The sequence below is a fragment of the Acomys minous genome (assembly GCF_964271855.1).
Source record: "Acomys minous genome assembly, chromosome: 11".
Classification (NCBI taxonomy): domain Eukaryota; kingdom Metazoa; phylum Chordata; class Mammalia; order Rodentia; family Muridae; genus Acomys; species Acomys minous.
In genome coordinates this window covers 46,894,593-46,920,223 of record NC_140492.1, presented here as the reverse complement: position 1 = coordinate 46,920,223, position 25,631 = coordinate 46,894,593, and the positions used below count along the sequence as shown (strand labels likewise).

The following is a 25,631-nucleotide window of genomic DNA, read 5'->3' as shown; positions in this document are numbered from 1 at the left end:
CCCTACCTAAAACTTCCTCTTCCCTCATCATCAGATACATCAGCAAGAAGTACCAGCTGTTCCTCTAACCCTGAAACTGGGAATGTTTCATTGTCAGCTCGCCACAAAATCCAATGAGGCAGCAAGAACTTTCAACTCTATTTGCAAAGTACATGCAAATCCAGCCAGGTTTCCATCTCACAGTTATTGCTGGAACCTAAGCACCTAAGCCAAGCCCTAGCCTGCATTACTGTGCTCATCTCCTCAGACATCCTCTGATCTAGTGTTGGCTGAGTGGCCCAGAGTGGCCTTTAACAAACGGACATCAGATAATGTCGGCTCTCTAGAACACATTCACAAGCTGTGCTTCATTACCCCAGCTCACAACGCCTGCCTTACACCTCGTTGATCTTATCTCATGCCATTCACAGCCACACTCACCTCACTGACCTCACCAGTTATGCGTTCCCAATAATGGAAACTATGTAACAGTATGATCTAACAAAGCTGATAGAGAAATATTTTCTAAATGCTTCTGAGATACCAACTTGGTTCCACCTGTTATTGTGATGAACATTTTATTTCATATACCTGAACACACACGAATAAACATGTATATGTGCACACACGCACACACACAGAGACACAGAGTTTTTTGTTTTTTTTTTAACCTACGAATTCCTCACTCTGCTTTCTTTATGTAACAAAATTATAAGTAAAAGCATTCTTTTAGTTCGGCAAATTTTTACCTTTTTGGTTATGAGCATAGCCTTTAACGGCTGAGCCATCTCTCCAGCCGGGTTAGGCAAATTTTTATGAGCAATGACTCTTTTCCTTAGTTAATAAGTCAATAAATACAAAGTAACTTTATCATCGGCATTACACTTTTCCACAGCAGAGGGTGTTCTACCTGTGTAGCTCTGGGAGGGAGGATACTTCGGCAAGAGGATGCATGGCTAATGCAAACAGGAAATCCCAGGAAAAATAAGATCAAAGAAAAAAGCCAGACCATCTTCTCAAATACCTGGGGTGGGCGGGGGGGTGGGGGGGAGAGGGGAGGGGGATTTTCATATTCTATAAGACTCATGAGAAAAAAGAAAGAGAAAAAGGGAGAAATAATGAGGAAAGGAAAGGGGTGAATGCAAGGCTCAACGTACCTCACAATGTCACCATCAAGACAAATAGATGGGTCTTGACACACACAAACATGCATGTGTATTACACACAAAGGTAATCCCTGATCTCTTTGATGCACAAATAAAGACCAGCATGAAGTTATCAAACATTATGAGGTTTTGCAAGTCATTCAAGCTAAGGTTTTTCTTAGCTGACTTGTTACACAAAACTGAGGTACATCTGAATTGCATGTTGGCCTGAGCAGACATTTAAAATCATGGCTTACCTCCTTCAGAGTATTGGGGTTAATGGGAAATCCTTTCCCACCAGTGAGGCTGGAGTACTTCTTCTCCAAATGACAGAGGTTCTCCTTTTCCTAAAGAAATGCAAAGCCAATTGAGCTGTTGAGCTTGGAGTCAACTTGGTAAGCGACTGAAAACCACATTGACTTTGCCTTAAAGACAAACATCAAAATCCCGGACATGCCCATTTCTATTTCCTTTCCTCTTTCTCAGTAAAAGGTTGTCATTACAGACGTCTCACCTACTGCTAGCTGATATGCTGCAAGAGCAATTTTCAAACATTTTTAGTTAGATAACTTTTCATTCAAGATGAATTTTACAAAGTGGCAGTAGTTTTAAGGGAAAGACAGGATGTTCCAGTTGAAGCAAAAAAAAAAAAAAATGGTAAGAGGAGACAGGCTTGGTGACACCAGCCTGTAATTGCAGCACTCGAGACATGAAGGCAAGAGGACCAGGGTTCAAGGTCAGTGTCAGTTATAGAGTTAAGTTAGATGTTGGCAAGGCCTACCTGAGACTCTCCCTGAAAACAAACAGCGAAATGAAAGGGAAAAAAGCTCAGTGGCTGAACTGAGACAGCAGGACGTAGGTCAAGTCCAATTGGACAGTGACACAGTGGGCTGATTCAAAGTGCTTACTGTTGTGGGCCTGTCTCTGAAAGTGCTGCAAGTACATTTCAGCAAGAAGGTCACACCACAAACATGGGATCCATGATTAAGGAGAATCAGCTTTTAAATTTTAGTCCACATTTGTTTCCCATTAAAAAAAAAAAAAAGAAGAAAAACTCTGTTGGCATATTCATTGATATTGAAAGGTACCTATAGATCAGTTAGGGGGAAACAAAACTCATCACTTATAAACCACAATTTTCGTAATCAAATTAAATGTATCTATTTTTTAATGAAGACAAATGTTATCTGTGACCTTATTAGTTTGTTTGTAAAAAAAAAAAATCTACAATTTAGAGATTTTTGTTTTTGTTTGCCCCTGAAATGTTCAACAACCACTTAAAAGAATGCAAGATAGTGTGCAATCTAAGTTGCGCTTTTGACTATTGTACACAAAGGGGAAAACAATTATGGCGGGGGTGGGGGTGGGGGAGGGAGTTGGCTGAAGGCAACAGAGTGTCACACAGAGCAGGGCAGGGTGAGGGGAACTATATGTCCTTTGAGGGGTTTCTGGGAGATGACAGAGCAGGAAGAAGCTGCCAGGATGTGTGTGGGCTGCAGAGGGCCCTCGGGTGGACTAGTAAGTAACTCTACAAAAAGGACCCATCTCCTGCAAGCTTAAGTAGCTCAGAAGGGATGGTCCACCTCACTCTGGGCTCCATCATCCCCCTACTCCCAGCTGGGGGTCTCCATCGTCCCCCTACTCCCAGCTGGGGGTCTCCATCGTCTCCCTACTCCAGGCTGGGGGTCCAGCATAGACTTTTATTACCCTGGCTGTGACTCTGACCTGAGACCCCATCTGCTTTGGTGTCTGGTATCTTTCCCCTGAAATAGTACCAGGGGCCATGCTTGTCCTGTGGCTACAGTTTTGTTTTTGACAATCTCGGCCTCAGGAAATGTTTTAATGAGTCCCTTTATTAGGACAGATAAGAACATGGACCCATAGGAGGATGTTGGCACTTTTCTAACCAAGCCACATGGAGTGTCTCCAGATTCAGCAAAGTCAAACTAACTTCAATGTGACATTTATGAGGAAGACCCCCCCACACAAATAATTACAGTTTGGAACACTGGAGTACTTGAGCCAATGTACTCAATGGCAGTATAAAGAACATTTCCCCTTTAAATCTACCACAAATAACTATTAGAATAAAGTGTGATTTTTTTTAAATGAAGGAAGATAAAGTACAGATCTGTCATAGTTCATACTTTCAGTGTTGAACAGGCATGAGCAAAACCTCCCTGCTTACTGTCTGAGTTGTAGGTAATGACCAGAGAGTATTATTGCCAATTTGGAAGACTGCATGAAGAGTGAATACAATTGGCTTTCTCTGAGCGAACAGGCTTTGCGCAGGGAAAGGCAGTCCTCCCCCAGCTGGAAGCTACGCTTTTACTGTCACTGATGCTGAACAGGAAGTACTTACTCTCTGGAGCATCATTATTAGATTGTTCTTTTCTTTCACAAAGTGATCTTGTTCCTTCTGAGCCTGCTGAACGATGTGGCTGGCTTGCTTTTTCAATGCAGAAATCTTTTCCTGGGAGACAAAAGTAACCATCGAAAGAGGCACGTTAGACAGTCAAAGGCTTGCCAGTTTGTCCTGGTCGAGAAAGGAAAAGGTCTTTTGAACCCAAAAGAGTGCCCAAATTTTACTTGGCCGTGGACCACCATGACTACCGGAGGCTTAAAAGCGTTTGTTTTGATCAACCAAGTTCAACTCCTCTTGACTTGCAGCCAGGAAAAATTTATTCTGAAAGATTCAGACTTCAATAGGAAATCTTGTTTTAGATCATCAGTGGATTTTTTTTTAACATGCTGGTGAACAAAACAATAGAATTTCTTCATTAAACCAGAGGTCACTTTCTCTGTCCTTCATTCTCTCCAGTAACTTTTTCCCTCAATTTTACCCAATTAGTACAATGTTCTGGGTATGGTTATAAATTCTGGAATAAATGTTAAATTCTGGGCTGGGCTTCAAGGTAGGAGGGCTAGGTAGAGACCAAGGTAATCAGAATGATTTCCTACCGGTCTGTTGCTAATGGTAACAGGTTCCCAGTTAGCACTGGGAATTATTAATCAATGGAAAGAAAATTACCAAATTAAATTTTTTTTTCATAGAATCATTCTAAATCTAGTTACTTCAACTGCCAGAGGGAGTGCCATGAAATAAATAGCTCATTGTCTATGATTTGGCCTTTATATGAGTAAAAAAAGGGGGAGGTGTATTAACCATAAACACCCCTAAAATATTATAACACTGACTGTACAGTGCCTCAGTTTATATAGGGTATCACATCATTTGTCATATGTTTCAGGCCAAATGTGATTTACACAAAAGGATATTCAGATAGAGACAGACAACTTCCACAGCTGTACTAATGACAGTGGTTACTGTCTCACAGTTAATAGTCACTTTTCATTTTTCACATCAAGCATCCCCTGGCAAATTACCTTCCTGGCTACAATGTTTCGCTGGTACTCCGCCACCTCCCGCAGGAGCTGTTGAGTCAAGTTCTCCTTTTCCTCATCCAGGCGGCTCTCATGCTCAAGTTGCTGGAATTCCAAGTCTTCAAAGTGTTTGCTCTCCACATCCAACAGGTCAGCATCCTTTGGATAAAACAGGATGAAAATGAAGCACATCAGAGAGGCTGCAGCCTTCTCAGTGAGAGGAAACAAAAGTGCCCATTCCAGTACCGATGCCTGGTTACAACATTGTGTGGGCTTAGAACAAGGTGATAGATGTAAGCCCACTGTGGCTGTTAGAGGGGAACAGTTGGGGCAGAGGGCAAGTTTTACTTCACCATTAGTTTTTTGGTGTGTGTGTGTGTGTGTGTGTGTGTGTGTGTGTGTGTGTGTGTGTTTGTAGGCAGATTTTTTTTCTGTAAAGCCACTAGATGGCTTTAAATGGACAGTGTAGTATAAAAAAATATGTCCATAAACAACTTAAATGTTACTTGAAGACCAAATAGTCTCTTAAGAAAATTATTGTTCTCCATAGTTCTCATATGAATTATAAAATAAAGTAATATCAGATTAAAATAGCTCACAAGTTAATTTTAAAGTACATCAAAAGTCTTTAAGGGAAATACATGAACCCCAACATTGTAACATAATCCACTGGTATATAAGGAGAAAACAGTAAATCCTCTTTATGTTTAGTGTTTATTTTTTCCTTTCAAATTTGTTTCTTATTATCCCTTTTTTCTTTCCTTGTTCTGCCTTTCTCCTCTCCTTCTCTCTCTCCCTCCTTCTCCACTCTCTATTGGATAGAGTCTCTCTGTATGGTTCCAGTTCACCTGTTGCTCACCATCCTCCTGCCTCAACCTCCACAGTGCTGGGATCACAGGTATGTGTTATCATTCCCAGCTCAATTTCTTAGCAATTGTTTTCTAATGTGTACACAAGTAGACAAATATGTACATAAGTCAAAATAGATAAACCTTGAGTGGCCATGCAATAAATGTTTCTTATATTAATTATATTATTGACTATATTATAGAGAAGGGCCACATACTCAAGAAATCAGCACCTGAACATGAACCAATGTTATTCTAGGCTCAGCAATTGTGACCAATGGAGTGGTGTGGCAAGGAAAACTAATACTGAAACGTATGCTTGTGTGAAGCAGATTACATGTGGGAAGCCTCTCACTATTCTCCTAAGAGTTGCTGTGAACACACAACTCCCCAAAACATCATTTGGAGGGCTGGAGAGATGGCTCAGCAGTTAAGAGCACATACCACTCTTCCTGAGGTCCTGAGTTCGGTTCCCAGCACCCATGTATGGTAGCTCACAACTGTCTGTAACTCCAGCTTCAGAGGGATCTCACACTGTCTTTTGGCATCTCAGTGCACCTATATTCACACACACACACACACACACACACACACACACACACACACACAGCTAACCATACCATACACATACATTTTTTTTAAAACCACATCTTCTAAGAAAGGTATTTGGAGAGCAAGAGTCCTTTAGCGAGCTTTTCTGGATCCACTTTAGTTGTTCACAAATCTCTTTATTGGAAAGAGTAGAGGTAAAGCTTTCACCAGGAATGGAAGGAGACTGTGCTGGATAGTTTTATGTCAACGTTACCCAAGCTAGAGTCATCTGAGATGAGGGAACCTCAATTGAGAAAAGGCTTCCTTAAGATTGGGCTATAGGCTGGTTGTAGGGAGCCGAGGACCCTCTGGGACAGTGATTCTGAGTTCTATAAGAAAGTAGGCTGAGTAGGCCAAGAGGAGGAGGTGATCGCCCACCTCCAAGATCTCTGCATCAGCTTCTGCCTCCAGGCTCCTGCCCTGTTTTGAGTTCTTCCCTTGGTTTGCCTCAGTGGACTTTGACTTGTGATATGTAAACCAAATAAAAACCTTTCCTCCATAAGCTGCTTAGGTTATGGTATTTCATCGTAGCAACAGTAACCCTAACTCAGACAGAGATTTAAAAAGTTAGGTACCACTACCCCATGAGTAACCATAAAAGAGAGTTAAGGAAGGGGGTTCTTCAACCTTGGGACATTTGAGAAAACAGGAATGCATTCACACATTGCCTTTGTGCTGAGGTTGGGACACATCGTATAAAATATTCATGAGTCCATTAAAAAAATATCCCTTTACCTTTGGAGCCACTAGCAGAATTCTGAATGTGCTCTGTGTAGAATATTTTTAAATGATAACTTATAAATAATATTTGGCCAAAAGGAAGATGCAATTGGACAATGTGGCTAACAGTCCTGCAGAGCCAGGACAGTTATGACATCCCTTGTTGCTCTTCAATTAAATCATCAAAGAGAGTTTATAATAATTTGTTGACCTCTGTGTCACTATATAACTTCTACTTCTGGCTTTATTCACTCATAAAGTATGATTGTTTTATTCAATTGGAATATTTCTGTCTCTGCAATAAATGATGTTGTAGAGGTGAGTTACGGAAAGGCTATATTAATTGCCATGAAATGACAGTTAAGTCTATCCCAACAAGGTCATTATGCTGATGCACACTGGATTTAGCAAGTGTAAGAGTAGGAAAAACACAATTTGAAAAACATTCTATGTGGGGTGGGGTAGAGCATGTGTACTGAACCATCCCAGCACTCAGGAAGCTGAGGCAGAAGGATCTTGAGTTGTGAAACTCTGTCTTGGCAGGAAGTGTGTGTGCATGTGCGTGTGCGTGTGCGTGTGCGTCTGCGTGTGCGTGTGTGTGTGTGTGTGAGACAGAGAGACAGAGAGACAGACAGAAACAGAGACAGAGACAGAGACAGAGACAGAGACAGAGACAGAGACAGAGAGAAAAACACACAGAGAGACTAAATTTGTCTAGGCCAAGTTTTGAAAACATATGCATACTCATTAGATGATCTGGGGTATCTCAGTATCTTGACGTAGACTTTGGCTAATATTTTCAGCTTATCAGAGGTTTCTAAAGGAATTGCTTGCTGACAGAAATTAAAATGTTGTATCTTAAACAAAACGTAGTCTTGAAATAATGTACTAGATGGTATATTTATTCACATAAGCACATATAATTAAGTTCTCAAGATCTTCCAATTAAGCTTAATTTGGGGTTAAAGAAAATTAAGATAAAAAATGTTGAGTTCCTCTGTCGGCTTATGAATCATCTTTCCAGTGTGCATATGGCTCACAGTATACTCTATGCCTGCCAGCTGCTGACTCCACGTGCGGCCACTACACAACACGTGCCACCCTGAAACACAGCAACAGAGTCACCCACTGATTGGTCTGTAGAAAACATTTAAACTACTGAAGGAAAATAATAGCGTACAAGGGAGAAAAGCTGAAAACTCAGCAAGGCGCAGCACCCAGATTCTGTGAGTGCAGCCATCTCTTCAGGCAGCAGACGCCATCATTTCGTGCTCATATAAACGCTGAAAGAAAAGCTTGTGGGGAGAGAAGTAAAGCCTTTAAAACTTCTAGAAAACGAGAGTTTGGGAATGGCATTTGAGACAGGCAGAGGTTATTTGAGACAGGAGAACAGACACAGGCAGCTCTCAGTCAAACACATGAGCAGCTGAAAAATATAATAAGACTTTCACTCACCGAAAGGACATCATCACATGACCACGCCCCTCTACTGATTGGCCGACTGACAAAAGGGCAAAGGAAGACACAGAACAGCTGCATCAAAAACAATTCTGTGCCATTCTGGTTTTGTGTGGATTTTTTTTTCAGAGTTTATAAGGCAGACATTTGCAAGTAGATCTTTAGGTTTTCGTTGCCCAACAGAGGGACAGAAAGAGGAGAACAAATGTGGTGTGGCTGGAAATAATCTCACTGATGGCTTACGGCCAGCTCTAGAGGCAACACTGCGATGGGGCACAGGGTGTGTAAACCTCTCTCCATATCACATGGCAGAGTCAAACACTCTTCAAGAAATGTGGAAAGAGGTAAGCGCACTGACCTTCACTCTTACAGTAGAAAGACAGTGAAGCCCACAGTAGCTGAACAGCTTTCTTAGGCTATGATAAAAATGGATTTTAGAGACAGTGATGGAACAGGAGACTCCCAGTTTTAGGTGTTGCTGCATAGAATTTTTTTTCTTAAAGTCAAAAACCAAAATCAACAATTTAGAGCAGTGGTTCTCACCTTCCTAATGCTATGACCTTTCAATACAATTCCTTATGTTGTGGTGACCTCCAATTATAAAATTTTTGTTGCTCCTTCATATCTACAATTTTCTATTGTTATGAGTCATAATATAAATTTCTGATATACAGGATACTGATATGTAACCCAAGGGGCTGCAACCCACAGGTTGAGAGCCACTGACGTAGAGGAACAGTTACTATAAACAGCATTGGCATACTGCCCCAGCTACGTGGCTGCTTTCTCCACTTAAACACCAGAAACCATCCTGGCAAATATAAATCACTCTTAATCTCAGCTTTCTGTTCTGCACTGAGAGCAATCCAGGACAGGCAAGCCCCCTCTGGTCTAAACACCAGCCGGAAGCCTCCTCTTACCATCTGCACGCTTGCTCTGAGTCTGAAGCAGTGATTTATGGGTAGGATATCACAAGTGTATAAGTCGCTCAACCCAGATGGTTGGCTTATGAAGTTTAAGCACACAGCTTAAGAAGATGACGTTCTTTATTATTTATTTATTGATTTTTTTTTTTATTTCATGCAGCACACCATCTAGGGGAACTAGTCGTAAGACAATAGACTATTGACTTTTTAGTTCTATGCCTTTGGGATCCTTTTGCAGTCTGAAGAGAAACAGGCTACAACAACACAGGAGGTTCTTAACATGAATGGACTTCCTGTGAGGTGAGAGGTTAAGTCAAGAAACTGGTGAAGAGTTGCCTAGGCAACAGAATATGAGCTCTCTTACTATGAGGTGAGCGTGCTCTAAGGAAAGGGCCTGTGGTCGTAGGTTGAGGATGAGGAAGGAGTCTTTGTTTTTAGTTTATTGGAGCCGCCATCTGTATTCTTTCCTTTCTTCTTTGAGTCCTGATTCTTAGAGCATATAGACCTAAGAGTTATCTAAAGAATCAGCTTATGCAAACAGTCACTAGTGATATTAACAACCTCAAGTTCTTAATAGAATCTAAAAGCAAGGCTTATGAAGAACACAGATTCCTTAACAACTAGAAGAAAAGAAGGATAAAATGCATAAGCTTGGTACAGACCTAGACAAAAATCATGGGTTTAGTGCTAAATCATTAGCAATAAGCAGAGTTGTTTTTTTTTTTTTTTAAGGAAGAAAACCCAACACTCCCATCTCTTATGTGAACTGCAATAAACATCAATACAGACTAAAATATTTTCAGAAATGCTAGACTTTATGAAATTATTTTTCTCACAAAGATTCCAGAGAAGTGTGATATAAAGGGACAAGCAGTTTTCTTGGCAGCGAGATGAGCATTTACAGAGTAAAATAAGTGAAGGGGAAAGATAGCTTGTTAAGACATTCTTTAAATAATATTACATGCTGTTTGTTATGCTATAGATTTTTTGCCCTGAATCCTCTTAAGTATTTGTTTGTTTGGGACAAGGTCTTGCCATGCGGCTCTGCCTGGGTAGAAGTCACTATCAAAACCAGGCTGGCCTCTAGGATTTCAGGCATATGGCACCATGCCTAGCTTCTTTCAACCTCTGCTATACACGAAATGGTTTTAACAGAGGTTTCTCATTGCCTAACAATGTTCCAAGAAATAGCAAATATTTTTGTAATAAAGGTCCTAGAATTTTTTTCAAGAGTGCCATCATAACTGAACTTTCTACTTGGTCATTCTTACAAAGGACAGGCCAAGCTTGAACGAAAGGCGCCTTCTTGTCTACTCATATGAAATCATAAACTGTTGCCGACGTGGGACTAATTGCTAGTCCTGTGATTCCTTAAGAGGTGCAGGACTGTCAATGCCTCCTTCCCAGGGATCACTGACACTCTGGGCTGCTGGTTCAGAGATGACCCAGTCATCAAGACACTGTGAAATAAGATGTGGTTGTGCCCGCGCTTGTGAAGTTACCCGCTTACGAAGTCTTTTTTTCAGAAAGTAACCAGTGTGGCTCTGTTAATCCCTGCCAGCTTTAGGAATAGGAGAATGAGGTAGTAACATTTAACCAGAAGGTCCATACTCCAGGACCCTTTTGAAAGTTAAGATACCTGTATTAAAAGATGCCAAAGGCACCTGTAACACTCCACATATTTAATATTGGTATTTCACTGTTGTCAAGATCTCTAAACAGCAGGAAGAAAGAGTCCAAGACTCAGCAGGGGCAGGGGCGAGGGTGGCAAAGAGAACAGGGTAAATTTTAAACAAAAGCATAAAATCAAGCTAATGGGAAAACCTTTCAAGGACAAACAGTACTCACAATACAGTAGGAGAAGATGTCAGTTGATTCAGATGCTACAATTTTGGTGCCAATTACAAGTCAAGAACAATTTATCCTCAGTTACTAAGCAGGCCTCCAGAGACATTTTTGCACTATCAATTAGAGACAGAATCCTAACAAGGAGGTTTTCAACTGATTAACATGAAATCATACATACAGTTAGCATGCGTCTTTCTATTTTTAAGGATCTAAAAACTAGAACTTAGGCAAAGGTATGCTCTGTGAAGTAGTAAGTCACAGGGAAACAGAATTTAATAGCAAAAGAAACAAAACAAAATGAAACAAAGCAGCCGTGCATGCCTGTTTGCTACTGACCCTCTTGAGTTGTTGCTGTAACTGCTCCCTCATGGACTCAGGACAATTGTCCAGCTGCGTCTTCTGCTCCGAGTACAGCTCCTGAAGCCTCTCTAGCTTTTCCCTTTCAGCATCAAGCTTTACCTTCTCCTGAAGTTCAGAGATCAGAAAATAGAAGGATGGACATTAACCTTCACAGCCCAGGCAGGTGCTAGCGAACATCCCCCGGTGGTGACAGGTGGTAACAAACAGGCACAAGCATACACTAGGAATGAACAAACAAAGCTTGTTAATGGTTAGTGCAAAGAGATAAGAGCAGAGTGGAAGACCCTGCTTTCTTCAGACAGCCTCCTTCACCAGGTACTGACAATCGCCTGCCATTCCTCCTTCCCTCTTTCCTGCTACCACATACAAGGGACAGTGGGAAAAGGGAACTCTGATCAGTGGTCCACCAGGAACAAAAGAGATGCCAGAGACATTATATGCTATTCTGGCCAACAGTACTTTGTCAGAAAACTGGATAAAGTAGTGGGGGAGGGTGTTTAATTACCTTCCAGATCCAAATGGCTAGAGCACTCCCTAAACTGCTTCAAGACATTTCTGCTCTCTGGTCTTGGCTCAGAAGTGCTGTAGGTGCATAACTGGCAGCCTTCTCACCTGAAATGGTTCTAGCACTGGGGAAAGCTCACAGGTGAACTGAGAAAATCCAGAGACAAGATCTAATTCAGACACAGAGGGGGGATGGAGGAAGAAGGAGGAGGAGGAGGAGGAGGAGGAGGAGGAGGAGGAGGAGGAGGAGAAGAAGAAGAAGAAGAAGAAGAAGAAGAAGAAGAAGAAGAAGAAGAAGAAGAAGAAGAAGATTGTCAGAGTGATTCAAGCAGCAACAGTAGCTTGGAAACAAAGCTGAGCCAGGGACCCTGAAGACACAGGCTTCCTTACAATGACATCTCTCCCTGGAAAAGAAAGGGAAGGAAGGAAGGAAGGAAGGAAGGAAGGAAAGAAGGAAAGAAGGAAAGAAGGAAAGAAGGAAGGAAGGGAGAGACAAACTGTGTGAAATGAAGGAGAGATCCCAAAAGCTAGGGGAGAAAAGAGGGCAAAGACCACTAAATCCCTCCATGTTACAGATGCAAAAGTGGCTCCATGGTATAACATGGTATGCACAGAGGTGGTGCAGCCCCACGGTGCTCCTCTAGAATTTAACACCATTTGAAGGGAAGGCTAGGCAAGATTCTCTTGTACTAAACTCTCACTGTAAACAAATCCACTGCGATTTGGCCCTCATCAGTAAGTTAAATAACTTGTGTATGCCTCTTTTGTCACAGAAGATCCTTTTAAAAAGATGATTTCAGATAGTCTTGTGAAATTGTCCTTTCTGTAATTTTTATATAAGTGGCCATGATTTCCTGCATAAACACATATCTAGATTCTTGAAAAGGATGCTTTTTGTTCAAATCTAAAACTGTATGGTATTAGCATCCATCTAGGTTGAAGCTAGTCTCCATTTTTGGAAGTGCTTTTAAAAGTTCAAAGGTATTTTACTAATATGTTTTATTTTCCTCAAAATAATTGAACACAGAAACCGTACAATTGAAAAGCCTACTCCCTGTATCAATCTAGAATAATTCTACAACAACATTAGCAATCTACAAGACAGTTCCTCCAGGCATCAGGAGTCTATTTGCTCACTGTCATGGCTAGGAGAAGGCTAGGCCACAGTCAACAGGGAAACTGTTCCCAGAGAGCAGAATATACTGAACCCACTAGATTTTATCATTAGTTTCAGAATCAATATCTGTCCCTTAATATAAACAGCAATACACAAAGCTTGCTGATTTCTGGCTAAGATGTTATTTACTTCCTGTGGATGATAGACAGTTCGATTTGCACAGTAAAAGAAGTGCATCCAAAAAGAGATCTATTTCTAAATGCTGTGTCATCAGACTTGACAACAACTCTAGTTCTAGACAGATAATTAAAAGCAAAAAAGACTATGTATTGTAATTAAATATCAAAGACGCAAAGACCTGCAATGTAAAATTATTCCAGTAGAGAAGAGTGATGTGACATTAAGTTAATATGAATAGCCACAGCTCTTCAACATGGTCTCAAATCCAAAGTCATTACCAAATCATTACTCCATGTGCCCAGCATTTCAAGTTGTTAATAGTAAACACAAACAACTTGAAAAAAAATAAAAAAGAATACCTCATGTTTACATAGTCCCTTCAGTCTCAGATGCTGGAAGCGTTTCACAATTCCATACAAGGGTGTGGTTAAAAGAATTATGCAAGCAGGCACCATTAGAACCTTCTGCAGCTCCACGGTGTGCACCAGGAATGCTCTGAGCACTACTTTAGTCCCGGAGCCAGAGCTCAGTGGGGCCAAAGCCAGGGCAAAGGAAGCAAAAGGGGAAGGAAGCATGGAGGATTAGTGTCAGGTGGGCCCAGGCAGATCACAGAGGTGACATGGTTCCCTGGGAGCCCTGGGTAGAACAACTTGGAGCCAGAGAGAAATTAATATTCCTCTGTTCTATTGATAGAGCAGGAAGTGTTCAAAGGAAAATTACAGAAGGCACTTAGAGCTAACGCACCACCTTCTGCAAGGAAGGAAGATTCCGGAGTTTCAGGATTCCTGCTTTTCACAGCAGTTATTAAAATGGAGTATTAGCCCCTTTCCCAGATTTAAGAGAGTAAATGTCCCTATTTTAAAGACAATAGACATAGCGGTAGTTTCCAAACACCAGAGTAGAAGTGAATAGAATGTTTTTTAAAAGAGTTATCTTTCTTTTAAGAGTAAACTTATCTTTAAGAAATAAATGACTCTAAAGTGTAAAAAATTTTGTTTTGTTGAAAAAAATAAGGTGATATATATATATATTTTTTTTTTCAGCAAAAACTCAGCTTATAAGAGGACATTCATGAATACAAGAACAGAGTAATGTGACCTCAGAGGCTGGCTGCTCCTTTATGAGTCCCTTGTTGTCTGGGGTGGCCTTGCTTTCTGGTGGTGCATGGACAAAATTCAGCTGGCTCAATGCCCACTGCTAGGCCCTGCCTGTTTCGACCATTTAAGACAGATCTTCCTAAAATTCCCTACTCATGTAAAGTCAATGGTAAGTCAGTCTCAGGTAAATTAAGGTAAAAATCAGTGTATAAATGTTGGCATGTGCAGCTGTCTCTCAGTAACTTCAAATCACCTCTCTATTACTTATTATGTTGAATGCAATGCAAACGGTGATGTTATAGGGGGCTGGGCAAAGAATAATGACAGGAAAAGCCTACACGTGTTTAGTACAGATATTTGTTGTTCTGAATATCACCGACTCTTGATTAGTTGAATCTGTGGATATGGAATGCAAGGATGGAAACAACTGGCTATATTGGGTTTTGCAGATTTGTTCATTCACTCTATAAAGATTAAAAGAGCCCTGGAGATAGACAATAAAAGGGTTGTTCACTCTCCTTTGGCTGCAAAATGCACTCAGTCCAGTGGTTCACTGCTCATGTTACTCATTGCAATAACACACCAAGGCTTTACAGATCCTGTTTCCAAATCAACTCCATCACAAATACAGAGATATAAGGTGGATTTTTTAAAAACTTTTAAAAAATCTCTGTTTTCTTCCATGTTGTCAGGCTGAGAGCCTTGGCTCAGTCATCTGGGACTATGAGAGGCAATGGCAGTTGCAGTTTTATTTCCCTAATAACCTGAGACAGTAAGTAATTCAAAATCAATCACACGTTGTTCTCAAGGGCTGGGGAAATGACTCCTGCCTGAGGCCCTGAGTTTGAGTGTCTTGAGCCCATGTGAAGCCGACTTGGCAGCAGGCATCTGCAAAGCCAGCACTTCTCGGTGGCGGGGTCGGGGAGAGGGGAGAGAGGAGAGCCTCTGGTAGTGGGAGCACTAGCTGGCCTGGTGGATACTGCAGTGAATGAACACTCTGCCTCAAACAAAGCAGAACAAACACCCAAGGCAGCCCTCTGACCTCTACAGGAGCATCATGACCCACGTACCTGTCCTCTCACAGGAGCATGCACACAAAGGAAAAAAAAAAAAAAAAAAAGAAAATCCTTAAAGTAACTGACTCTACTGTTTTACCTTCACAGCATAACAAGCCTCTCTTACAAGTAAATTCCCAGTTGTAGAATTTTTTTTATACATTCAAATGAAATTCTTAGAGTGAATCAAGCAAAGAATGAACTCTGACAGACTCAGCTGTCCGATAGCATCCAGGGAGGAGGATAGAGTTCAAGCTTAGGTGCCAATGACTACTTCCAAATCCTACAGACGACCAGCAGTGTGCAGACATTTACTCTAAACAATCTGAATTCATATGCAAGGGTGGCCAATATACATTTAAGAAACCTCAAGCTCAAGACACATAGACATACGGATCTTGCTAGAATTTTGGTTAGAAGACTCGTAAATTTTCTCTCTTCTCCGCTGTATTCTTGAAAGAAGAAACTGAAATAAAACTTGCTGACTCTGTGAGAATGTCTAGGAGCATACCCAAAATGTCCTCAAGGACAATGACAAAGATCATTTTACCGTATGTAAGCCTGTAGCTCGCAATAAGCAGGTAGCTCAAGGTCACCCTGGAAAGAAGCCAAATAAAACAAAGGACACTCCTGTGACATTTGATTTCAAATGAATATCTCATGGTTTTGTGTCAGCATGATTCAAATATTGCCTGGGATGTCGATTTAAAGACTTGTTCTCTGTTTACCTGAAATTCAAGCACAACAGAGTCTCTTGCTAGTTCTCCCAATTCTATCAGCTTAAAAAAAAAATCATATGGGATCAAGAACTAAGATCCACTTTTCTCATTTGCAAATGCTTTCGCTCACACCACAGCACTCAGGCCATGTGGATACATAGAGCCCTGGCTCGAGTTTGGAACTGATTTAGCAAGTGTTAAAGCTGTGGTCCCCAAGCTATGAGTGATAGCAGGGAAGGCCATTCAAAATACTCCCCCAAACAACCTGAACAGCATTTCCAAGTCACTAAAAACCTGTGTTTGCTTGGGAGGTGGGCATTCTGATGGTCTCGTGGAGGAGCCAACAGATCAGCCAGTGCTTTATGCCTGAGATCATACGGCCTTCACTTACACAGTTCACAGGTATTCCACGTACAAAAAGCTAGGTAATCTGAGCAGAGGATGTTTGTGGTCAAGAAATACTAGGAAAATAAATAAATAAATAAATAAGTCCTGTCTGGAATCCAGTTTGTTTAATCCTCAAATACCATGATTTAGTTTCACTTCCTGTAGCCAGGGAGCTGACTTTGAAATATAAGAAAGAAGCCCCCGGGGAAAGGGCCAGTTCCTCGGAATCCTAACCGTGACCTGGCAAATGCGATGCCCTCCTGGGATTAACACCTGAGAGGAATATGAGCCAGGCTCCTCCCTAATCCACCCTCGCCATTCCCCTCCTCCAACCCCAGCTAGGAAGAAAGGAGAGGGAGGAAATAGCAGGTACTTCGGCAAGATAATAATGAGGAACAAAATATGGCGTCATTTGCAGGAATATTTGCTTACTGTAGAAAAGCTGGGACATTAAGGAATTTCAGCTTCCATTCAGAAGCATGTGGTAGGGACAGTGACCTGTCCCTCAGACGAGGACGACCACAGGGCCACATTGCATCTGTGTGGAGAAACAGAAGATTCATCTCCAAAGGAAATGATGGCTTGAGTTTTACATTTACCATCTGGGTAAAGAATTTTTTTTCTCTTTTTTACCAAAAGTAAGGAAGTAGGGGTCTTTCCTTAAATATCACATTTGCTTTTCAGCTCAAGAGTTTATTTTACTTCTTATATGCTAAGATGCAGAGATGAAAGACAGATAATCTCAATATAGAGGAAGTTGAAAACCTATTTTTAATGTGGTCAAAAATAGATGGAGAGAGAAGAAAAACCATACATAACATAAGCGCATGCCCACACTTTTTCCCAAGTCAAGCTTTGCTCTTAAAGTAGGGAGGGAACAGAGGGAAAGGAAGAGAGCTCCCAACCTTTCCACACTCAGCCTGGGCTCATGGGAGCCTGGGTATGGAGCCTCCCCACCTTGTCTTTGTTGAGGTACACACTCCCCTCTCCGTTCTCTGCTTAATGCGATGCACAAGGGGGTGGATGGTCTCTTTGCTTAGTGCATTACTAAATAAACATCCCTTCCGGGTTCCTGCTAAGCTTGTTCAGGGTTTATCCACGTTTATAGTGGCTATAGGTGTGATATAGTTGCTATCCTAGAATAGCAACAAGCTGGGGCCTTTATCTCAAGAGTCACCATGGAAACAAACTGACCATGGTTCCCTAAGAGCAGTGAAGGGCTAGACTGGGAAACCAATAGAAAATCGTTCAGCCAATATATAATACATTATCTTATCTATATTTTATCTTCTATGTACAACCATGTGTCTGGTTAAGATTTTATGTAATGCCATGTAATTACCATGCATAAGAAGTATAATTTTAAATAACTAAAGTAAAATAATAGTCTCCAAATCAGGCAAGATAAATAAAATGAAAAACCAATCTCAAGCACCAAGGAAACACTGTCAGTAATTTCGTATCAAGATATGAGCTCCACTGTGATTTTAAGTTCGTTTCCTGTGCTTCTAGGCATTTCTTGTCTGCAAGAAAGTAGGGCTGGTGGCTAGAGAGATGGTTCAGCACTCAGGAGTACTGGCTTCTCTTCCGCGGGGACCAGGGTTCAATCCCTAGCATCCACACGATGGCTCCCAAGCATCTGTAACTCCAGTTCCGGGAGGATCTAATGCCATCTTCTGGATTCCTCAGAGACTTCACACACATAGTGCACAGATATACTTTCAGGCAAACACACACACACACACACACACACACACACACACACACACACACACACACACACGAAATAAAAATAAACTAACTTCCCAGTCTCCCAAACACAGCAAAAGCAGAGTGGAATTACAGGATGTGCTAGGAGCACTTGAATCAGAGCTTGCCCACTGGGGATAGCTTTTCGAGGTTCACTTTCCTCATTCTCCACTCTATACCTCAGCAAAGTAACAGGTGTGTGAAAAGGGAAACATAATCCAAAAGGGCAAAGGCCACTTCCTCCTTTCTGTCTTACACTCTGGCCCGACTGGCAGTGTGATTACAGGCCTCTGGCATGTGCACTTGGGCAGCCTATCCCAGCTGTCCTGACACTTGGCTGCACACGGCTCTTTTAGCAGGTGTTTGGCTCAGTTTCTTTTTGTCGTGCCCAGCCTAGCAGGGGAGTCCAAGGACAATACTCCCAAAGCACACGGGGCAATACTGAGGAAGCTACTACGGGCTGGATAAACAGTGGCAACAGTGCTTTCTCTATCTCACTGGCTAGAGGGGGAAATCAATATCCAATAATTGCCCCCCCCAAATGCAAATAATTAAGTATGATGATAAAAGGAGTCAATGAACAATACAGGGCTGTGCTCTTGCCTTGAGGATGCTAAGAAAGCTTTTCTGAGAACTGTGCCCTTAAACACAGGAGCTAGGTATGGACAATGAGAAAGGGGAGGGGGGAAGCAGAGGCCTGTGTCGAGAGGAGGAGAGGTACAGGATGACTCTCAGAACAACCATTGAAAAAGCCATGGTGAAATGGTGTGACATGTGCGGAGGGTGCTGACAGCCCACAGTAGTAGAACTTGATGGGTATAACATACCCCACGCTACATCCCTGTGGACTTGAATTAAATCTAATGGAATTGAATGACCTAATTCCTATTTTTAAAAAAGAACTACCACGGCTGATGTGAAAGGGAATGGCCTGGCGAGGCAAAAGCCAAAAAGTGCAGGAGGGATTTTGTTGAATTCAAAGAAAATGTCAGGGGAGATGTAGCGAAACACTGTGTCGCTGATGGTATGATGGGGAAGGGTGTGTTAAAACCAGCACCCAGGTTCTTGCTGGAAAAGTCAGATGGGCAGAGCTGAAACGTCTTAGAATAAGAAAATGGAGGATGTGGGGAAGGAAGGCAGAGGCTGCCCCCAAGGAGTAGGAGATCAATACTTCCATCTATGAAGTATCTGTGGGGAGACGTCAGATCGGCTACACGGTTCAGGAAAGAGTTGTGGCCAAGAGGTGTGCATGTGAGTCAGCAGCATACCAGGTTGTCGGAAGCCGTGGCTTTAGGGGAAACAGCAGGAGAATAAAAGAACTGAGTTCAGATCGTAGATGGAGACCAGAAATAAGTATACAAGTAAGAGAACGAGAGCCAAGGAAATAAATAGCGCAGTCAATAAAGTAAGTGCTTGCCATGAAAATAGAAGGACCGCCCCCAAACCTACCTTTAAAAAAACCCATGTGTGGTGGCACACTGGGAGTCAGGGGCAGGTGATCTCTCAAGCTCACTGACCAGCCAGCTTAGCTTAATTGGTCACTTACAAGCTAGTGGGAAAACCCAACCTCAAAAAAGCAAGGTGGGAACCAGTGTGATGACTCAGCAGGTAAGGGCACCTGCTGCCAAACCCGATGACTTGATTTTGATCCCCGTGAAAGCAAGCATCAACTCCCGCAAGGTGTTCTGTGACCTCCACTTACACGCCATGCGTGAACAAACAGAGAACACTTTGTAAAAATCAACGCAAACAGTGCCTGAGGAAGAACACCTGAGGTTGACCTCTGACTGCCACATGAGCCTGTACACAGATGCACACATATTAACACCTCTCACCCTACACACACACACACACACACACACACACACACACACACACACACACACACACTGTAAGAGAAAGAATATCAGAAGATTAGGAGCAAAGGGCAGAGTTGGAGAAGGCATGGGGAAAAAATTGTTCCCTGCTATCAAATGCCACTCAGGAGTCCCAACACAAGACACTGAAGAGCGCAGAGTGGACTGGGAACTTTGAAGTCCTTAGGAGTCTTAGAAGGAGAAATTTGATGGAGCGGTGGAGACTAAGCCAGATGGAGTGGGACGGATGTTCAATCAGCAAATGAGGACACAGTACCAACTGGCAAAATGATTTGAGCCATTCAGGATGTGGAGAGATGATAGCTGCTTATTTTAATTAATGATTTTCTAAGATAATAATGGTAGTACGTTAACAGTACAGATGCAGTAAACTGGCAAGGCTGATGCAGAAAGACTAGAGAGGGTAGGATGGGACATGGCACTTAAAGGGTGTCCAAGTGGTTCTCTTTGATGAGAGGAAAGAACTTTCCTTAGGTAAGAGAAGACTGAATGCTTCTCTCTGATGGGTCAGGAGGAGCCAGAAATTTGAACAGAGAGGTCAGAAATCCCTGTGTCAGAAAATGCCAGGAAACACTTTTTTATGAAATGGGATAATTCTGCCAAGCAGTGGTAAGTCACTCTCTCAGTCTGGCTGTCTAGAATGCATAGCTACACCATCTGGCTCAGTCTTTGTTTCCAGCCCCCTGCTTTCCCCCAGCCCCAATCCTCTCTTGGAGCCCCCTTACTCAAAGGCAGCTTCTGACATTTTCCACAGCACGTGATGAGAGACAATAACTCCACCTGCCATGACCCACTAATCCCCTAACAGCTGTGGATCTGGTCCACACCCTGCACTGGAGTTCTTGAATAGCTTGTCAGGAGGGATGAAGGGATGGAGGTGGCTTCTGGGCGTGTTTCTGCCAATGCTGCAGGATTTTCACCTTTACCTTATGTCCTGAACCCAGCACAGCTTTTCCTGAGAAGTCAGAGCCAGCCTTAGCCCAACGTGCTTCCCTTTTGTGACTCTGAATGTTAATGACAGAGAAAGACACAAGATGTGTCTATGCAAAGATAAGCAGTTACATGGGAGGCGGGTGGCAGAGTCTTCACAGGAAATATAATGCCCTACTCTTGGGTCCCACAAGATTTCCACCAGGACATAAACTGCAGTGTGATCATCACTACAGTGTAATTTAATTTAATTAGTACTTTTGAATAGTAAAAACACTAACTATACCAAAACAGGGCATCTGATACCACCAACAAAATAGCCAGTTTCTGGCTATCTCATTATAAGCCCTTTGAAAAAGAAGATAAGCCATTCTCTAAGACGTCTTATATTTCAGTGTGTGTGTGTATACTAGTGATGGGGGGAGGGGCATCCACACACCATGGCACACACGTGGGGGGGGTCAGAGGACATCCGGTGTTAGTCTTTTTCTTTCACTTTGCTGGAGACAGGGTCTCTCTTGTTCAGCCACCGTGCTGTATAATCTAGGCTAGCTGCCCAGAGAGCTGCCTGGAGATTTTCTTACCTCCATCTCCCATCTTGCTAGAGGAATGCTGGGACCACAGACACATGCTCCCACGCTTCCCTGCCTCTGCTTCTCACTTGGGGTCAAGAGGCACTAGTCAAGCTGTAAGGGCTCTTGGCTGCTGAGCCATGTCTCCCAATCCCCCTACTCCAGGCTTATCTAGTGAACCCTGACTTGACTGTGTACTGGAGAAAAGCATGCCCGCTATCCAAATAGGTTCTTTGGAACTTCAAAGGAGCATGCGTAAAGTTCAAGGTGAACAGGCTGAGCAGTTTAAGTTTGACATTCAGAAAGCCAGAAAACGAAATGGAATGTATACATCAGCTTCCATTACTGACCAAGTAATTCTGAGCTCAGTCTTTGGCGTGAGAGCCAATGCCCTTATATACAGGTCTCAGACAAAGAGGAGCCTTAAAAGGAAATCACATTCAGGAGAAAGTCCTTCCACACATGAGCAGTAGAACTTGCTCAAACTGAAACATTTTTCTCTTTCTCTGCTTAATAGAGAACATGGCAGGCAGGGAAGAATGTGTTAAAACTTGTTTGCTTCTTGCTAACCCAATTTGGAATTTTATTTTTAACGTTAGGCTTAGCTCAGCTCTTACTAAATCATAATGGAAAAGGAATGTATACTATTTCCAAGAGTGTGTGTGTATGGGTGGGTGAATCCTACCTAGCAATCCAATACTTTTAATTGTAATTTCTGCAAGCAATTTTCCATGTTTTCCCTGGTGGCTGTCAGCTAACACTCAAGTTGTAAGCTGAAAGGCATAAGCAAGACGTCATCATCGCGGTGTCACCTGTGGCCTGTAGATCACTTGGCAGAGTGTGGGGACCTCCCCTGAAAACAGCTACACCTTTATTCAAGGAGCAGGACACTTGGCTTGGGTGACAAACGCAAGGCCAGAAGGGTGGGATGAAGGGGGACCATTCATCTCATTAATGAACAGAAAAGTAAACGGAAATGAAGCACCTCTGACCATGACCAAGACAACCTGCACCAATGACAAGCACACTCTGTACACTAAAAATAATAAATATTAACACAATAGAATCATAAAAGGAGAAAGAATGATGGGGGGGGGGAGAAAAGAACTCATTCATCAAGCAGGTTGTGTTTGTTTGTTTGTTTGTTTGTTTGTTTAACATATGACCTTAAGACTTCTTTTCTAGAGCCACATCATTCGGGAGTGTGATACAAACAGCCCACATGAACATAATTACATGTCACATTTCAATTCCAGCAGCTGGGACCCCCACCCCCACCCCGCACCCCAACCCCCCACTTTAAAAAGTGCAGTCTTCCGTAGCCTGCTTACCTTGGTCTTTTCACCTACGATGTTCTTTTCGAGCTCTGTGATTTTCCGGTTTAGGTGATCTAGAATCTCCTTCTCCTTCACGAGCTCGGCCGTCTCGGATTTCTGCTCTCCATCCAAAAGGGCGCATTCCATATCCAACTAAGGACATAAAGGAAAGTTCAGCAGCATCCCTCCTCTAGGGACCACTGCGTACCCCTACCCCCACCCCCACCCCCACCCCCAAGGTTCAGAGAGTCTGCCTAAGAAAGCCGGAGAGCCTCCTACGTGTTGTTTTAAAAAAGCTAGTTACGTGGCCACTTAACGTTTGCATTGCTACTTCTTCTCTTCAGGGATATTGGGCCTATTTGCTTAGTCTCTACCTCAAGCATAAACTGCCTTGGGTACAGCCAGCTTTCCTTTGTCCCTGGAGTCTGAGGAGTAAATGTCATCACAGCCCTATAAGAGAGGCCCACATTCCTAGGGGATTCCAGGGGGTGCAGGAGGCGACAGGTGAGGAATCCCCTCGTGGTACTCTCTCAGGACCACTGGCACCATCTGTGAGAGCTGGCATGCAGATCTCACTCCCACCCCAGGCAGACTTCTGTGTTTCCCTCCCACTCCGTGATGGGAACCTTAAAACTGCCATTAGCTTTTGCTTTTAGTAGATGGGCAGTCTACCTCCTGTTTTTTTCAAAGCTATAGAAAGTCAGCTTTATGTTTAATTCATATGTGAATTCCTTTATGGTGCCTAGTGCCTACAAGACACCAATTCATAGTATGAATGCTCAGAAAACGCTAGTTGGATTCCAACTTGAACGTTTTATAAATAGTAGTTAATTTAGCAATTGGTCCTACAATCAGAAAGCACATATCGTACTAATCAGAAAAGTTTGGCTAGATAGAAAATATGTTAAAGCTGGCTTCCTTTGTTTATGTCATCAGATCTCTTGCCCTCCCCCAATCTCTTTCCCTCCCCTGTCCCTCCATCCCTCCCTTCCTTCCCCCATCCCTGTCTCTCTACCTCTCTCTCACACACACATATGTAATGTAAGGCAGGACACGCTACAAATGATTCCCCCTGAACAAATGTTTGCTCAAGTTGACTTCTGCTTATTCGACTCGCAGGCCTGTGCCAGAATGAACAGAAAATATCTTTAAGCTGATGGGGAAAAAGAGACACAGGAGACAGGAGATGCTGAGCCTCTAGCTTATACCTCTCTGGAAGATTCATCCATTTGGTCGTTTATATCTTTGATTTTCTGTTCAAGTTCCTCAAGGTTGTTCAGAATCACCATCCGGGCGTCTTCCATGGCAGCCAACTCCTGAGTCCTCTGTTCCTCACCTATATCCTCTGGGGTCTGCGGTCAAGCAAAACAGAGATGGGTTATTCATACTTCAGGTTTTCCCATTAAGACTTATAAAGCAGCTAGCTTCAAGGCTTAGTCTCTTCCTCCACATGGGTACATGAGGTATGCCTGGGAGGGCCAGCCTGAGCTACATGAAGCCTTTTTTGTTTTGTTTTGGCTTGGTTTTTCAAGACACAGTCTCTCTGTGTAACCTTGGCTGTCCTTGACTCCCTTTGTACACTAGGCTGGCCTCGAACTCTCAGTGATCTGCCTGCCTCTGCTTGCCGAGTACTGGGGTTAAAGGCATGTGCCACCACTCCTAGCCTTTTTTTTTTTAACAGAACAAAATAAATAAATTAAAAGGCATTTTTAGAGTAAACCCAGTACATTTTCCTTGAACTATGATGCATTTGCCCATAGAGACTATACAGCTCTACCCAATTATACAGCAAGATGAGAGCGAACCAACCAATCTCCAATTTACAAATTCATGTTGTTTTTACAGCTAGGAGCTGAGAGTCCTAGCTGTAAAATGGCAGACAAGGAAATGGCAGAAATGCAGAGATGAAGTGGCTTCTCTGATGTCATAAAGTTCAACACACACAGTAGGGAGAAGAAGCAAGGCAAGACCTTTGACACGGTCCTCCAGGGGATCTCTCGGCATGTTGTTATCTTCCTTTTTAAGCTCCACCTACAGAACGAAGCCTTTTAAATGTCCAGGCACACTGCTAGGTCCTGCCATCAGAGTCACCAGTGAATGAGCGCTTACACTTACTTATTTGCTTCTAGTACAAGGCGGACATCAGTTTTGTTTGCATTTTTTGTTGTTTCCAAAACAAGGGCACATCAGTCCGCTATGGCCACGCCGTACAATGTCAAAGGGCACATTCGAAACTGCTGGTGGGTGCCTGCTGTGTTGTATTAGGTCACTCTTTACTAACCTTGTCTTATAGACTTTCTTTGTATATCGTTAAGCCATATACATCAGTGAGACTGAAAATTGGGACCCTGGTCATTATTTGTATCGTGGAAAAACCCAAGTCTCATGGAAACTGAGGAGAACACGTGAGGACAATGAATTCTCATTGTCTCGCCCACTTAATGATAATCGCTAGGGGAAGAAAGGAATGTTGTGGATGATATGCAAACCCCAACACTGCCATTGCTTAAAGAGAAAACAGGCCACATTGAAAACGCCTCTTCTCCCCAGGAGTTTGCATTAGCCATCTTGAGTGTCACTTGGAGGAGACAAAAACCTTCTGTATAAAAAGAGATGCTAGGGCTGGAGTAAGTCAGCGACCAGACATTCCACAAGCTAAACATGAAAACAGCCAGCAGCCCAGTGAGTAAATTCTTAAGGATTCTTCTTTAGTAGTTAAGAAGAGCATTCATGTGAGTTCAAGGCCAGCCTGGTCTACAAAGTGAGTCCAAGACAACCAAGGCTACACAGAGAAACCCTGCTAAAAAAAAAACAAAAACAAAAACAAAAACAAAAAACCCTCACAACTATCCCAATCTCCTGGTACGTG

The 25,631-nt window shown here is 42.6% G+C and overlaps 1 protein-coding gene across 19 annotated transcripts in view; it reads right to left on the bottom strand.

The window, feature by feature from the left end:
- PHLDB2 (pleckstrin homology like domain family B member 2) overlaps positions 1–25,631 on the bottom strand; it is a 217,986-nt gene that overhangs the window by 27,552 nt on the left and 164,803 nt on the right. For 17 of the 19 annotated variants that reach the window (XM_084801890.1, XM_084801889.1, XM_084801876.1 and 14 more), the window contains 6 exons: positions 23,971–24,114; positions 22,778–22,915; positions 11,236–11,364; positions 4,512–4,667; positions 3,487–3,597; positions 1,382–1,471 (listed from right to left, as the gene is read on the bottom strand). In XM_084801890.1, the coding sequence (XP_084658016.1) occupies positions 1,382–1,471; positions 3,487–3,597; positions 4,512–4,667; positions 11,236–11,364; positions 22,778–22,915; positions 23,971–24,114 (768 nt within the window). The remainder of the gene's footprint in view (positions 1–1,381; positions 1,472–3,486; positions 3,598–4,511; positions 4,668–11,235; positions 11,365–22,777; positions 22,916–23,970; positions 24,115–25,631) is intronic. The other 2 variants (XM_084801894.1, XM_084801882.1) reach the window with 1 other exon arrangement.